Source organism: Borostomias antarcticus (genome assembly GCF_949987555.1).
Source record: "Borostomias antarcticus genome assembly, chromosome: 20".
In the NCBI taxonomy this organism is placed as follows: domain Eukaryota; kingdom Metazoa; phylum Chordata; class Actinopteri; order Stomiiformes; family Stomiidae; genus Borostomias; species Borostomias antarcticus.
In genome coordinates this window covers 6,049,547-6,066,889 of record NC_140253.1, presented here as the reverse complement: position 1 = coordinate 6,066,889, position 17,343 = coordinate 6,049,547, and the positions used below count along the sequence as shown (strand labels likewise).

At 47.3% G+C, this 17,343-nt stretch overlaps 1 protein-coding gene across 2 annotated transcripts in view; it reads left to right on the top strand.

Annotated features, from left to right (window-relative positions):
• Window positions 1–2,996: 2,996 nt before the first annotated feature.
• prom1b (prominin 1 b) overlaps window positions 2,997–17,343 on the top strand; it is a 25,057-nt gene continuing 10,710 nt past the window's right edge. Inside the window, exons 1-11 of one of the 2 annotated variants that reach the window (XM_084454247.1) lie at window positions 2,997–3,557; window positions 11,906–11,967; window positions 12,303–12,329; window positions 12,597–12,802; window positions 14,045–14,165; window positions 14,326–14,389; window positions 14,593–14,682; window positions 15,359–15,576; window positions 15,725–15,799; window positions 16,671–16,734; window positions 17,265–17,343. The exon at window positions 17,265–17,343 is cut by the window's right edge and continues 81 nt beyond it. In XM_084454247.1, the coding sequence (XP_084310373.1) occupies window positions 3,287–3,557; window positions 11,906–11,967; window positions 12,303–12,329; window positions 12,597–12,802; window positions 14,045–14,165; window positions 14,326–14,389; window positions 14,593–14,682; window positions 15,359–15,576; window positions 15,725–15,799; window positions 16,671–16,734; window positions 17,265–17,343 (1,277 nt within the window). In that variant the 5' untranslated portion in view covers window positions 2,997–3,286. The remainder of the gene's footprint in view (window positions 3,558–11,905; window positions 11,968–12,302; window positions 12,330–12,596; window positions 12,803–14,044; window positions 14,166–14,325; window positions 14,390–14,592; window positions 14,683–15,358; window positions 15,577–15,724; window positions 15,800–16,670; window positions 16,735–17,264) is intronic. The other variant, XM_084454248.1, reaches the window with a different exon arrangement.

Below are 17,343 nucleotides of genomic sequence, written 5' to 3'. Positions count from 1 at the left end.
CGGCGGAATCGTCACAGCTGGACTGTGGGAGGCGTTCGGAAGCACGGCGCCGTGTCGTCTGCGTGCACTGAGGACTTCCGATCGTTTGTTGAAATTGTCGTTTTCTCAATTTGTAAGGTTTTTAAGATCTGGAAAAAAAAGAAGAAAAAACGGCCAGTTGAAATGTTTTTAGAAGGAATCTTTAAAAAAAAAGAAAAAAAGATGCGTCATGCATATTCTGAGGTAATTCAGTGACACTAGTTTACAACTCCCAGTCCCAATACCCTCTTGCTTTTTTAACCTTTTTGCAAAAATCCAATTATCTACCTTTTCCCTCAGCTTTGAAGTTAAAAAAATAATTTGTAGTTCAGAAGACTTTTCTTCTTAAGGATGTTGTGAATCCGGCCCCATATCATGAGCAAAAGCATCTGAAGTGAATTCCGGTCTGTTGAAAATGTTACTGTGAAAATGCTAATATTGAGATAAGACTGAGTTACTGCAAATGAAGCGTTACTGAAAACAGAACGACTGGCTGGCATGCGAGAAAAAAAAGAGCCTGGCCTTTCAATCCTTAAGGTGCTGGTGTTTACTTTGAAGTCGATTCCTTGGCAGATCGATTGTGAGGATGTCTCATCCAAAAGTGATGCTTTCCGATAAGCTCCTTGTCACTGCGATTCAACCCCCCCTCCCCCCAACCCCCTTCTGCAGTCCTACAGGCAACCAGGGTCACAATGCCAACACACACACAAACACAAACAAAAACACAAACATGATGCCAACACACACAGACATAGTGTAACAATATGTGTATAGCGTATCAGCAGTGTTTGAATTGATTTATAATCATGGAGTTTGTATCATAAACATCAGGCAAGCAGCATATCGCCTATCTAACCCTCCATCTTCCTCCAGCTACTATCTAACCCTCCATCCTCCTCCAGCTACGCCTCCCTCCCTCTCAAGTGTGCACTTGTTCATTCTCCTCACACCACACTCGGACGCAAGCATACTAGGCAGCCATGGAACACTTCTTTTTTTGTTAAAGGAGAGTATTTTGTCCACTTTATTTGGACAGGGTGAAAACACGTTCCGGATGGACAAAAGGGCACCGCTATAGGCAGAAGGTCTGAGAACCGGGCGGCTTTTGAACTTTGCTTAGTGTTTAATGTTCAACTTAGAACCGCAACTTTCAAAATGTGCCGCAACGTTCTATACATACTGCGGCCATCTTTTATCCTGGTCTGCGTGGGGGTTGAACAAGTGCACGCCTCAGGGAAGCAGGGTAGAGAGTAGGGGTTTGTCATCGGTGCGTGCGTGTGTATTTGTGTATGTGTGTGTTTGTGTATTTGATGATGTGTGTGCGTGCGTGTGTTTATAGGGGTCTCATCATGTCGACCTGTGTGCAGCAGCAGATAGCTGGTGTCAGTCCTGTTCTGAGTATGGGTTCTGTTTTTCCATGTACAACCGATATCTCTGGACCTTTGTACGAACCAAGCCACGTCTTATATGAGGGAGAGGACGAGGAGGGGAATAAAACAATTTTGTTTTTGTAACCGCGGTCTTTTGTGTGAGACACACACACATTGGTTTGTTATGAGGGGGTCTCTCTCACACACACACACACAGGCTGTTGGTTTGGCAGGGTTCACACAGTGAGAGAAGTCACTGTAGATGGCTGTTCTATTCGCGTCTAACACTGCAGTGCTCTGTTCTCCCCGTGCTCAGTGGCCATTGGGAGTGTGTCTGTCAACACAAACACACACACGGACACACAATCCTACACAAGCAGGGCTGTGTATTATTATGGGCCTAGGCTGCCAGTGTCCCAGGAGGCTCAGGGTGGCACACAGTGTTATGATACTTTATCCCTCAGCAGGTGTCTTTAAGTAGCTACTGCGCTGCTAATAATGGGGTTTGTCTGTGGAAAGTGTGTGTGTGTACTGTGTAGGACTTGTGCCACTAAAGTGAGGCTTATGTCAAGCGTCAGGAGTATGCCGGCATCAGAGGATGCTGGAAAGTGTTGGCCTAATGTTCACAAAACATATTTCAGCACAGAGAGAATGTCATGTGTCCACCCTCTTTCTCTCATTCTCTCTCTCTGTGAGTTTGTATGTGTCTCTCTCTCTGAGACACAAGTTGTTTGTTTGATGTGCAGCCGGGCGGTACTTTAGCGGAAGACGGATGTAGAGCCGGAGACGTGCGGCGCGTCTTATCTGAGGAGGATGGAGCGACAAGCGGCAGATACACACACACACACACACACACACATAAACACACCTCCTGTCCTAATAATGTTCCTGTATTATGATGTGTGTACAGTGCACACGGAGGTGAAGGTGCGTGTGAGGTCATCAGTCTTTACCCATTGAGTCACAGGGACAGGTGCTTCACAGTCCTGGTGAGGTATTACTGACCAGGCAGGCCTCACTCAGAAAGCTGAGACTCCTACAACCAGACACCGTCAGACCACTGGATAGGACCGCCACAAACAGCTCACTCACTCAGCTGGACAACGCTCAAACACGTACGCGCACCCACATGCACTCAGGATTTTGGTTAACTTCAAATCCATTCAAAATGATTTCCAACGTAGGATGATGCGTATATCAGTCGATGGGGGAGACAGAATGTTTGAATTTAAACCTCACTGGCGCACATGGTCAATCACACCCCTGTCTCTCTTCTTTTCTTCTCTCTCTCTGTCTCTCTCTCTCTCTCTCTCTCTCTGTGAGTTTGTGTGTCTCTCTCTCTCAGACACAAGTTGTTTGTTTGATGTGCGGCCGGGCGGTACTTTAACGCAAGACGGATGTAGAGCCGGAGACGTGCGGCGCGTCTTATCCGAGGAGGATGGAGCGACGAGCGGCAGATGCGCTCCTACTGAGCTGAACGGAGGCGCGCGCCCGACACCACATGCCCGCGCGGTGCAAGTGCACCTTTCGAGACGCGCGCGCAGAGAGGACAGCGCGAGCGGAATCACAGCCCGTTGGTCCACGTCCCCGGACAGTGAGTGCATCGCATGAGGGATGTTTACCATGAATTATTACCTAGAAAACAGGAGTTAACGGAGCCACGCCGGACTGCTGGATATTTTGAGAACGAATAGGCCGTTTATTTTACACCTCGCCTTTTTCTTCAGATGACTTCTCTCCGGTTTCGCCGCTGAGGAGAGATAAGCCGCAGAAGGAGACAGGTGTTCTCCCCAGGTCACCAAGCCTTACTCCCCCCATCGTTCATCCACCCCCTGTTTTTTAATTTATTTTTGTGTATTTTTCCCCTCCCCGCTGTTTAAACGGGACTTGTTCGAGCCATGCAGTGGACAGCAGGGCTCGTATTGCTGCTATGCTGGGGGTCTACGGGTGGTCTGCCGCACCTGGACACACCTGAGGACTACTCGCCGGAGCTCCGAGCGGACTCCTCTAGACAGCGCTCCTTGCCGCCCGTACAGTCGCTGGACTTTGGTTTCGTGCCGTCGGCGGTGTACGAGACGCACGCTTATTATGAGCCCGGTCCCATAGGAATTCTATTCCACACGGTACACGCGTTCCTCTACGCGGTCCAACCGAACCCCTTCCCGAAAGGTGAGCCCATATACCGGCCCGTTGGCTAAAAAGGGTTTATGACATGCATTATGTGTTTAGTCTATTTGGCTATCGCCTCAGCACAGATCAAATTCCCCCGGTATACTAAGACAGATTGCCAGCGACGCGGAATTCGTTAACGCACCTGACATGTAAATTTGCGCCGTACCGTGACAGAGATAGAGAGAGAGAGAGAGATAGAGAGAGAGAGAGAGATAGAGAGAGAGAGAGGCAGATCAGCTGCGCGCACACAGGCTAATGCCCTGTGTCCATCAAGCTACTGCGAGTGCGCGTGTATGTAGTCCTATGTACCGCTCTAACGACTCAGCTATAGATGCTGTGGGTTTCTTGTTTGTCTGTGCGCTGTATCTCGTGATTCAAGTGAAGTATTTGCTCACTGCCTGTACCACCTCCAGGTCAACATTGCCAAACAGTGTCTGTCTGCCTGCGTGTGTGTGCGCGCGCGCGCGTGTGCGTGCGAGCGTGCGTGAGAGAGAGGTTGTGCTCATACCCTAATGTTATGATTAGATTACTGTAACAGTCCTGGATCAGTACATCATAAGCCAAGCCTCTGGCTCTCTGATCTGAGCTACACCTGCATCACTAAAGGGGACAAAAAACACAAACCCATAACGCATCATAACACTGCCATGAACGCCACACCTTAACCAAACACCGTTACACCAGTCCATGTACATGACACTAGAGGGGTTTTGCTACTGTTTGTTGCAGCCTATTTTCTTGGCGAGGAGTGGTCACGTTGGAGGATGGTGTAGGCAGCAATAGGATTGAAGGATTTTAAGTCGCTGTCATTTCGTGTCCAAGGTTAGATCCATAGGCTAGGTAATCAATTAGCAGATCAGCAATTAGGTCAGGCTTTCTCAGTCAACTGCCTCAGAACTTAATACCTTAATCCACAAGACCATATGCTGTTGCTAAGGGGGGACTTTCCACCGTGACACACTCCCAAACGTAGACCACCTGTGTGTGTGTGTGTGTGTGTGCGTGTGTGTGTGTGCGTGTGTGCGTGCGTGCGTGCGTGCGTGCGTGCGTGCCGGGGCTGAACACATCACACACCTGCCTGCGAGACAGAAGACATGGCGCACACACACACACACACACACACACACACACACACACACACACACACACACACACACACTCACTGTCCTTCTCTGTCGCTCTTCCCATCTCTTTCTCTCTCATTCAGAAGATGTTCTTAAACAGTCAGTCGACAGAGGATAGACTCACTAAATGGACTGTTTAAAGTGTTCAAACAAGCCATTAGTATTGGACCTACAAGGGTCCAAGAGATGACAACAAGGGTCTATTCAGAGTGTACATCACCGGTGATGATGTCACATTGGTCAGCAGTGCAAAGGGGCTGTCCCATCTGTCCCAGGTCAAGGGGCAAGGGTGGACGTTTTTTACAGTTGTAAATCAGCTACGTGGCCGTCATTCAATGTGTACAAACGTGACCCCAATTCAGGGTTGGCCCCCTTTTCCAGGAAGCATCAAATAATTCATTTTGAAATTCTATTTTAATTCAAAAGTAGAATTAGGCTCTTTCAGCTGTTCAAATGAAGGATCTGTTATGAAAAACAGACTTTTTCAGTGCTTGTTCACATACGTACATGTCCCTGATGGGCCTACTACCACAATAACTTTGAGAAACCCAGAAAAGCCCAGTCATTTTTTTATGGGCAGACAGAAAATATTTGGTTCAATAAGCCGTTCAGATTAGCCTGGGCCCCTGACATCAGAAGCCACCCATCTCCAAAAAAGTGTGTTAACTAACCATTCAGAAACTTCCTGCTGCATTTGCGTTGTTTGAAATTGTGTTTGAACTTTTGTTTGAACTTCTGTTTGAACTTCATTTGCGTTACTTGAATGCGGACGGAGTGGGGGTGGCGAGAAGCAGCTTATTTGCATTAAAGCTACAGACAAAGAAACCCGTATCCAGAACAGGACTGAAACAGAAATCTGAGTATGGCCGGATCTTCAGAAGGAGGGTGGTTATAGTTTAAACTTGGCTTGAGGGTTCATCGCTATACAGCAATGAGTTTGGTGTCGGAGTTACATCACATGCTTGAGTCAGGTAGAGCCTCTCTCTCTTCTGGATTGCCAACTGTGGGGTTGTGCGATTCATCATCTACACTAACAAGGTCAGGTGTGATTGGCTACCAAATTGAGTGAAAATTGGATAAAATCAGGGGGGAAAATGAAACAGAGGGGTAGAAAGGCATGATGGACGGCTTCATCTGAGTAGTATTTTCAGAAGAAATATTCAAAGGCATGTTTTGGGGACCCCAGAGAGACCTATTGTTGAAAAGGAGCATAATCTCATTGTAATACATTCCTGTTCCAGGAAGCCAAGGCATCTGATTAGCATTGGAAGTCAGACAGGGGCAGTCTAATTGGCTGGAAGAGAAGGGATGAGATATGGGTCTCGGAACCCTCTAGAAGATGCCTACGTGCCCAGAACTCGGAACACAGACCCCCCCCCACATACACACACCCACACACTCTCTCTGCTCCCTCCCTCTCTGCTCTCTCCCCTTTGGCCTAGAAACAACCCTGACCACCTCACTCACCAGGCAAGGGTGGATATGAAAGGATTGGATACATTTCCCCTATCTTATCCGAAGGGGGGCTAGGCTGCTATTATCCTATTCACAGCAGGTGGGAAGAGAGGCTGTAGGGGATTGGGCAAGGCCTACTGTACACCTCTCTCCCCACCTCATTCTCCTCCCCTTCTCTAATTCTCCGTCCTTCCCTTCTCATCCCCTCCCCCTCTCCCTTTGGGCTCTGGGTAATGTAGTCTTCACGCAGTGTTTGGCAATTCCCTGCCTTCCCCCCCTACTCACTCTTAATCCTGCGATAGCCATGAGTTTGACTGTTCCTCTGATGTTGCTGGAGGGGTAGGTTGGTTGCTCTAACGTTGCTGTAACGTTGCCTAGTGGTGGGCGTGTAAAGTTGTGGGGTGTAGTGTATCACTGTCGGGGGGTTTCTCCATGCTGTTATCCACCTGATACACTGAGGGGAGATTAGAGGATTAGTGCTAGCAGGGCTAATGCTATGCTAGTGGTCGCTATAGATGGCATTGTTACACACACACACACACACACACACACACACACACACACACACACACACACACACACACACACACACACACACAACTGAACATAGTCCTAGTATTTTGTATGAATTACCTCTGCTTTATTTCAGGTGTTCATTAATTAGGCAGTGATTTTTTTAGACAGAATAAATAATCCCAAAACGGATCATACAAATCCCAGATTATCTCTCCATCTGTAATAAAACGATAGCTAAACTAAAAGGTAGCCTAATACAGTATTTGTCTTCATTGAGTCAGTCTCTCTTATTCTCAAAATAGAATTTGTGCGATAAGCCTTCTCTAAAATCCATGCTTTGAAGGAAATGGCTTTAGGGTTAATGTGTAGGGTCATGTATGTAATCCTTGATTTATCCATGAGTATTTGTGGTGGACAAGTAAACATGTTTACAGACTGACAGGTAGGCTTCCGGTAACAAGCTGAGGACAACGGGCAGAGACAGTTGTCTGATCCATATAGAGCCTTGAAATACTAAAACACTATGTTTGTTATGGTAAGGCAAATCTGAGCACTGGTCAAATAGACCCGCCACCATAATGAGTATGTAACCCTTTATAAAAGGCTGTTGAACTAGGTCATAAACTTCTCTCATAGTTAACCTCAATGTCATGATATCCTTTTGGGTGTCTTATTGTGTGTGTGTGTATTGTGTGGAGTACGCGTCATTCTATGTGGTGGGATATATAATATGAGAGCGGATGTATGTCAGTTTGTGTAAGGCCTCGACCCCGCCTCTGTAATCCTGTTGAAGAGGTCAGAGGTGAGTTGCAGAGGATTGTGCTATATTTACCCTATAAGAGGGTTGCGCTGACATCACCACACAGCAGCACAGCCCCTGCATGCACCTAGGGGGCTGCTTCTGACAGACAGGACTCGTAATCAGTCGTAGGTCTTTATCAGTATTTCTTCTGCTGCCCTGCTCTAAGAATACATGGAATGGAGCCACACAGTAGCTGAACCATACCGTTTTCTTAGGGAGCATGGGCTATATTTGACAATGTTTTATCTTACTGCCCGGTCTTAAGTGCTTAGAAGTATCTTGAAACTACTCTTTGTTCAAGTACAAAGTACCTATAAGAACAAGGTATGAGCCATTTTTAAGCCGTTTTGCCTGAAAGGGTGTGAATTATCTCCTTATTATATAATTTGTTGCTGGCACTGGGTGGGCCCTAACATAAAAGGTGTGCATGAACCTGTCAGGCAGCCATATCTGATGTAAAATGATCTGTAATTAGTGTTATGTACAGTACTCACAATACTCAGATGACAACAATACCACATCTTGTACAATATCACAGTGGCTTCGTACATCGATCCTACCAATTCAGTCCTCGGGGGGGTTATACCCCCCTTGTTCCTTTCACTGCCCCAGCTAGCTGCTGGTTCTCTGAGCTAAGCCGGCTGAGCTAAGCTACCCTGGCTAGCTAATGCTATAAGAGGCTGAGAGACGGCAGGTGGCAAAGATGCTAACAAATGACAATGATACAGTACGCTACGTCTGTTGCTGCTACTAGATATCAAGCTAAAATTCACTCATCTCCCTATAACCTGTGCAGTTGGGTGTAAAGCTAACTCGCGTTAGCATTTTACAGCGTTCAGTGGGGCTTAAATTCACATCGGCTAGCTGTTTGCTTGCTGCAGGCGTACTACAGGAAGGAGAGGGGCAGCCATTTTGAGGGAAAAAGATAACACTGGGGCAGCTGTGGCTGAGGTAGAGCGATTCGTCCAATGATCGTAGGGTCGGTGGTTCAAATCCCGGCTCCTCCTGTCCACATGTCGAAGTGTCCTTGCGCAAAGACACTGAACCCCAAATTGCTCCCAATGAGCAGGCTAGCACCTTGCATGACAGCTGCCGCCATTGCTGTCTGGATGTGTGTGTGAATGGATGAATGAGAGGCTGTTGTACAGTAAAATGTTTTTGATAAAAGTGCAATATAAGAACAGCCCATTTACCATTCACACTTGGCCACATGGGTACAATCTGACAACGACAACTTTTTACAAACCAAATGTAGGGGCTGATAGTGGTGGACAGGGAGTGATTAGGAGCAGGGTTATAAACCAGCAGCCATGCACCAGGGTGTTGTTAAGGATTCAGGAAGCTAGCCGCAACTAATCAATACAGATGGGTGACAAATTAAAGAAAAAACATAAAGTGTCTTAGTAAGGTGTCCTTCTTCCAAAAGATATCATTTGTCGTTTTGATGATGGTGGTGGAGAGCACAGTCTGACACGTCAGTCCAAAATCTCCCGTAGGTGTTTGAATTGGGTTCAACCGGTAACTGCACAGGCATGATTCACATAATTGTCATACTCATCAAACCATTCAGTGACCCCTCCTGTCCTGTGTATGGGGGCGTGTCATCCTGGAAGAGACCACTCCCATCAAGGTAGAAATGTTTCATCGTGGGATTAAGGTGACCCCGCAGAATAACTTTGTATTGATTTGCAGTGACCCTTCCCTCTAGAGGGACAAGTGGACACAAACCATGCCAGGAAAATGCCCCCCACAGCATAACAGAGCCGCCAGACCCCCTCACTGTAAAGGTCATGGATTCACGCCTGGACCGTCTGTTAGTGTTCGCCATTCATGCACTCACCCGTTTATTTGTAGAGAATATGGTGAAGGATGACTCATCTGACCATGTCGCTTACTGCCTAGGGTTTTTGCACCACTGACCTCTCACATGCATTCGTCATTGTAATAAAGGGTTCATGCGCTCCAACCCTACCATAATATCCCTCTCTATGCAGCTGTCGACGGATTGTTCCTGCTGATAGTTGCATTGACATTCTCAGTCACATGAGGAAGAGTTGCTCTCCTGTTTTTCCTTACATACAGTATCACACTAATGCACAAGCATCGTGATCAATGAATAGGCACTTTCGTCCACAATTTCCTGTTTACTGATATCTTTCCCATAGATCTAAATGTAGATGTCGGTTAGTCACTGTTCCCATTGAAACACTATCCAGTTGAGCAGACTTTGTGACTGAAGCTCCTGCCATCCGTGAACTTATAATGAACCCTCTTTCAAAGTCACTTAGATCTTCCTCTTGATCCAAACTCCAGGTCAACTGGGCCTGCTCAGCATTTTGATATATGCAACAGAGCAGGATTGGATGTTGCAGTGTAATTGCTTAATTGCTTAATTGTAACACCTGTTAACATTTTGTTTCTCCACTCAATTATTCCAGTTTTTCTTTTAATTTGTCACGGCGGAATATCTTTCATGGGCCCGCAAATTCCTGACAATACCCCTGACCATGTGGTTATAATGGTCTGAACCAAGCATTCCCTCTGATTCACAAAGTTGGAACCATTTCAGTCAATTCGGAAAGAAAATAGGTATTCCATGCTAGTTGATCAGTGGAATGTCTATTTACACAAAGGGTGGTAACAATACAAGCTCTTTAAATCGAGGTCCATTTGTTGTCTGAAATGTACGTCATCCTAGGTCACTGGTTACAGCGATGGACCTACAAGGTGTGCTGACATGAATCCTTTTTCAACTGTAATACTCACTCCAGACTGAGCAAGCCATCTGATTGGTTAACTGCTAAATCATAATCATTTGGAGTGGGTGTCAAAACCATTACCAATGTGGGGAAAAAAACTCTCACCAGGCAATTCAGTTCATACAGCAACACTATACATCAAAATGCATGTTTTTGGAAGTAATAGTTGTGCTGCTCAATTGAACATCCTTATCAGTGACTTGATTTATGGGCAGCTTCAAAGCCTTGTATCCAAACTCCGGCTAGTGAATGTATAAGAGGCTGCCCTTTTTCTCACCTTCATGACTAGACTCCTCACTGGTGCACACCTCCCCTAGCCTACTGTCACCTCTATATATGTATGTGTGTGTGTATGTGTGTGTATATGTATGTATGTATGTATGTATGTATGTGTGTGTGTGTGTGTGTGTGTGTGTGTGTGTGTGTGTGCGCGTGTGTGTGTGTGTGTGTGTGTGTTTGTGCAAGTGTTGGCAGGTGTTATGTGGAGGTTAATGAAGGATTTGTGACTGACTGTGGAGTGTGTGTGTGTGTATGTGTGTGTCAGCACTCAGATGCTAAACTGGCCTCAATCTGTTTTTATCTAATGCAGCGTGGGAAGTTTATGCTCTAATTCACGACATTAACCCTACCTGTGTTCCTGTATTAGGATGTGTGTACAGTGCACACGGAGGTGAAGGTGCGTGTGAGGTCATCAGTCTTTACCCGTTGAGTCACAGGGACAGGTGCGTCACAGTCCTGGTGAGGTATTACTGACCAGGCAGGCCTCACACTCAGAAAGCTGAGACTCCTACAACCAGACACCGTCAGACCACTGGATAGGACCGCCACAAACTGCTCACTCACTCAGCTGGACAACGCTCAAACACGTACGCGCACCCACAAATACGTGCACATGCACTCAGGATTTTGGTTAACTTCAAATCCATTCAAAATGATTTCCAACGTAAGATGATGCGTATATCAGTCAATGGGGGAGACAGAATGTTCGGATTGAAACCTCACTGGAGCACATTTCGATTTTCTGACCTTGAAAATCACGTTTCATTCATAAAAACCATAGAAAAGTCTAAAATAAAAAATGTTTTTCCTTCTTTTTTTTCTAACCATCCCTCCGTGCCTTCCCTGAATTTCTTTGGGGCCCCCCAGGCGAGGCCCGCCTCACAGTTTGGGAATGCCTGAAATAACGCATTGCGAGTATTAAGGGACGACTAGCCAGCAACGTGCTTATTGTTACAGACAGTGGAAGGAAGCACCCTTTGCTTTCTACTGGGGATGCACGATATATCGGCAATCATATCGGTATCGGACGATGTGAGTCATTTTTTAATATATCGGTATCGGTCTGATGTGCAAAACAGGGCCGATGTGAAAGGACGATAATTATTTCTGTCTAGCTGCTGTTCTCTGTGTTGTTTTTGATGCGGTAAATCTATGATTTATCGGCTTTTCTGAATGTTTTGGAAATACATACAGTGTTTCCATTAGTTTTTCAGTATGTATAACATTTGACTCTAAAAGAAACTTGCGTTTATACAGAACATATGGACATCGGTAAATATCGGTTATCGGCCATGACAGCAATGTTAATATCTGTATCGGTATCGGCCAAAATGTTCATATCGGTGCATCCCTACTTTCTACTTTGTTGAGATGAACCCTGCATGTGCGTCTGTGTTTTTGTCGTCTCAGATTTGATCGTCTCAATCATCCATCAGAACATGGGCGGGATCAAATTAGACGAGTGGAGGAAGGTAGGCTGGTGTGTGTGTGTGTCTGTGTGTGTGTGTGTGTGTGTGTGTGTGTGTGTGTGTGTGTGTGTGTGCGTGCGTGCGTGCGTGCGTGCGTGCGTGCGTGCGTGTGTGTATGTGTGTGTGTGCTCGTGTGTGTGCAAGAGAGCGCAAAAGGTAGATAGAGTTGATGTCTGCAACACCACTGTGCCATCTGTAACTCTTACATCTCTTACATTTTGTACTCTTCCCCTCATATAGGTGATGTAACACTAACTTCTCTTTGCTTCTCTTTTCATGCATGCTGCTGATGATTGTGTGTGTGTGTGCGTGTGTGTGTGTGTGTTCTGCTGCTTCAGCCAGAGAACGTGGTCCTGTTGCTACAGGTAAACTTGCATGCACACACACAGTTACACATAACCCTTTAATCGAAAAACACGCTCCCATAACCCGCTGGTTTGAATGGTGGGGATGTGGAGTGTTCAAACCACTATGGCTAGAAAAAAAGATGATGGTAGAAGGATTGATTCAAAGACGGAGGGATTCAAAGATGGACGGATAGATGAATGGAAGGACAGGATGAATGAACGAAAATAAAAGACAAACCAAGTGACCGAGCGTTCCTCCTCCTCCTCCTCTCTCTCTCTCTCCAGGCCATCTACTACGAGGCGGGCTTCATCGTGTGCGTGTGTTTGGGCTGCGTGTTCGTGCTGCTGGCGCCCCTGGTGGGCCTGTGCTTCTGCCTGTGCCGCTGCTGCGAGAACTGTGGCGGCGAGATGCACCAGCGCCAGAGGAAGAACAGCGACTGCCAGCGGGCGTTCTACACCACCGCGCTCATCGCCACCTCCATCTTCATCACGTAAGTCCCTCGGCGGCGGCGCTGTCTCACGTTAAGCGATCTCGGCGGGCGAGACAAAGCCAGAGAGGTGGAATATGGGACAGGCGCGCACCACACACACACGCACGCGCGCTCACACACACGCACGTACACACAGACACACAGACACAATGCTTTGGAAAAGTTGCTCCCTGTGGGAATTTCCCACCTGCTTCCGTGCTGTAATAAGTCCCAGAGCAGAGGCACAAAAAAAACACTTATCTTGTGTGTGTGTGTGTGTGTGTGTGTGTGTGTGTGTGTGTGTGTGTGTGTTTGTGTCCATCTACTGTATCCCTTTCCCCCTTTCTTTTCCTTTGATACTTTGACCTTTGGAATATATCGTCTCATTCCTCGTGCTAATCATGATAGGTTAACCTTCAATGGACAAATGAATCCACTGTGAGTGGTTTATTGGAAGACACACACACACACACACTCACACACATACACACACACACACACACACACACACACACACACACACACACACACATACAGCCTGTACAGGGCAGGGCAATTAGGTGTCACCGATACCTCTTGGCAGTGAGATGTCTTTCTTTCTATCTGAATGGGTCGCTGTCTGATGCCCCCTCACAACCATACTACTTACGCACACACACACACACACACACACACACACACACACACACACACACTGACCAAGCGCTTGGTGATGAGACAGAGGAGTTATTGTCTGATATCACTTTCTATTTTATCTGCCCATCTCCATTCATCTTATTGTTGAGTGGACGGACACAAGGAGAAAAGAAGTGCTTGAGGTCTCTGACTCTCTCCTTTCTCTCTCTTTCTCTCTCTTTCTCTTTCTTTCTGAGTAGCAGAGACACACAATTGTTAATCGACAAGATGATCACATTTTCCGTTCCTTTGTGTGTGTGTGTGTGTGTGTGTATGTGTGTGTGTGAGGGAGAGAGAGAGAGAGAGAGAGAGAAAGAGAAGAAAGGGAGTGGAGGAGAGAGAGATAAATGGTTTTCGGTAATAGGGTTTGGAATCTGTGTAGACTTATGTAACAGGATTGACATGTTTGTAGAAGTGACCTATAGCAGTCTCATGGATGTACACTGCCCTCTCCTGGTCAACATCTCTTACTGCATGTCTGACCCTGGGTCTCTCGAACCTTTGTGTTAAGTGTAGGGCAAGTGTGCTTAATCAGACCTGTGTGTGTGTGTGTGTGTGTGTGTGTGTGTGTGTGTGTGTGTTTTACAGGGTGGGCGTGCTGTTTGCGTATGCCGCCAATCACAACATCAGCGCCCAGATCAAAAGTACCCGTCGTCTCATCAACGCCAACATGAGAGACCTGAGGACCTTCGCTAACAACACTCCAGCGGTACACACACACGCTCACACACACACACACACACACACACGCTCACGCACACACACACACGCTCACGCACACACACACACACACACACACACACACACACACACACACACACACACACACACACACTTTCTAACCTGTGTGTGTGTGTTTCATCTTGCAGCAAATCGAATACATGACGGCTCAGTATACCACAGCCAAGAACAAAGTCCTCTCAGATATGGACAGTAAGTCTCTAAACTCTCAACCCGAACGCCTTTTTAAACCTTTAGCCTCTTTACAGACACCAAACTTTACACTATTATATTACAGGGTGTTTGGAAACGGCAACGAAAAGCTGCTTTAATTCTGCATGCAGAAAACCTGTAACCTGAAAATGTTCTGCCAGATAGTGATGTCGTGTTATACGCCGTGTCCCCTGTGCTAACAGACATCGGCCCGTTGCTGGGAGGGAGAATCCAATTTCAGCTGGAGAAAGAAGTGGTGCCCTCCCTGGACAACGCCCTCCGCATGGCCGGAGGTAGTACTACATGCTCCTCACACACTACATATGGCACATTCACTATAGGTTATAAGACTTTTACACACTACTAGAAAACTTTATAAAATACACAACAATTCCCTTTTAAAAGGTACACAGGACACAGCTTGGAATATTTTATAATGCCCGCAGGACAGTTCGTCAGGATAATGCAGCCGTATTGCGGCGCGATTGTTCTCTTCCTGGTTGAGGCCAAGCCGCGAATCAAACGCACCCCTTTCTCTTTTCAAAACTCTCACACCTCCTCCCCGTGCCTTCTTTCTTTCCTCTAAGTGAAAGTGGAGAGCGCCATCAAAGGTAAACAGGAAGTGATTCCGAACCGGTGTCGTCGTCGTCTCCCCCCCCCCTCCTCAGTGTCATAGTGGAGCCCGTGAACCCGGAGTAACTGGTTTTAAAAACAGATCCTGAGTCAGTGTCGAACCCCGACCCCCCCACCACCGTGGTTGTCCATGTGAACCTGCTGAGCTGTGACCAGTGGAGCCCAGTGTCATTGTCAAAGTCATTGTGGAGACCGATCCTTCAGTGTGTGTGTGTGTGTGTGTGTGTGTGTGTGTGTGTGTGTGTGTGAGAGAGAGAGTGAGTATGTGTCCCTTATCATGGGAGCTCACATGAACTGACATGAGCTGAGCTGAACTCAAATTGTCCCCACCCCCAGCCATGCGGGAGACCAAGGACGCCCTGGAGATCGTCAGCTCGTCTCTGGAGGTGCTGCAGGAGGGGTCGAGCCGCCTGCAGGCTGGCCTGTCGGGGGAACGCACCTCGCTGCTCAACACTCTGGCTGACCCCGCCTGCACCGGCAGCGGCGCCTCGCACGTCTGCAACACCGTCCGCTCCACGCTCACGCAGCTGGCCGTCAACGCCGACTTCAACAAGGTACGAGCCCGCGCACGCACACACACACACACACACACACACACACACACACACACACACACACACACACACACACACACAGATGGAGACTCACACACAGCACAGATACTAAACCTCAATGTGTCTCTGCTCGCTCCCGTGGCGGTAGCTTCCAGATGTCCACGAACAGCTGGACAGTATGGACGCCGTGCTGAAGACAGACCTCAGCAACATCGTCCAGAGGGTCAGTAGTACACTGTTCCTGTCCAGTAACCACACCCTACACACTACTAACCCTAACCATAGACTTGAGACACTACACCCTACACACTACTAACCCTAACCATAGACTTGAGACACTACACCCTACACACTACTAACCCTAACCATAGACTTGAGACACTACACCCTACACACTACTAACCCTAACCATAGACTTGAGACACTACACCCTACACACTACTAACCCTAACCATAGACTTGAGACACTACACCCTACACACTACTAACCCTAACCATAGACTTGAGACACTACACCCTACACACTACTAACCCTAACCCTGGACGTTAGACACTACACCCTACACACTACTAACCCTAACCCTGGACGTTAGACACTACACCCTACACACTACTAACCCTAACCATAGACTTGAGACACTACACCCTACACACTACTAACCCTAACCCTAGACTTGAGACACTACACCCTACACCTACTAACCCTAACCCTAGACTTGAGACACTACACCCTACACACTACTAACCCTAACCATAGACTTGAGACACTACACCCTACACACTACTAACCCTAACCCTAGACTTGAGACACTACACCCTACACACTACTAACCCTAACCATAGACTTGAGACACTATACCCTACACACTACAGTCTACCCTAGATGTTAGACACTACACCCTACACACTACAGTAGACCCTAGATGTTATACGTTATACCTTATGACTTGCACCTTCAGCCCTACACTAGGCTTGAATTTCCAGTACATAACTTTCTCTCTCTCACTCTCTCTCTCTCTCTCTCTCTCTCTCTCTCTTTCTCTCTCTCTCTCTTTCTCTCTCTCTCTCTCTCTCTCTCTCTCTCTCCTCTACAGGGTTACTCATCCTTCAACAACACTCCCAGACTGGTCACAGAGCAGACCAAAGAAGTAGTGGCAGGTGTGTGTCTGTGTGTGTGTGTGTCTGTGTGTGTGTGTGTGTGTGTGTGTATGTGTGTGCGTGTGCATGTCTGTGTGTGTGTGTCACAGTACAACTGTACAGTACTAAATAGCGTATTTCAAACGCCAGTCGACCTTGGGTCCGGTGTGTACAGAGTGAGACGTCCGATACAGTCATCAACCATTCTTCACCCTTCCTGCTGCTCCTTCACTTTCACACCCTCTCTCTCTCTCTTTCTCTCTCTGTTCTTCTCTCCATCTGGACCGGGCATGTGGGACAAAACCACAGCTCTGCCTCGTAAGTCCTGACTCTATAGTGTGTCCCTGCCCCCTTTCCGTAGTCAACCCCCCATCCCGTCCCTTATATAAATAGCGTCTACAAAAATATTATTCCAGGGCCTGAAACTAATGAACCTGTGGCCTAAAGGCGAAGCCTTGTTAAGACCTCCTCTGTCGTACCCAGACACCCCACCCCTCTCTTCCTGACCTGTGTGTGTGTGTGTGTGTGTGTGTATGTGTGTGGGTGTTTAGGCGTGAAGGCCGTGCTGGATGAGATTGGGGTGGAGGTGGCGGCCTTCTCTAAGGCGTTCCCCGTGGAGTCGTCGCTGGT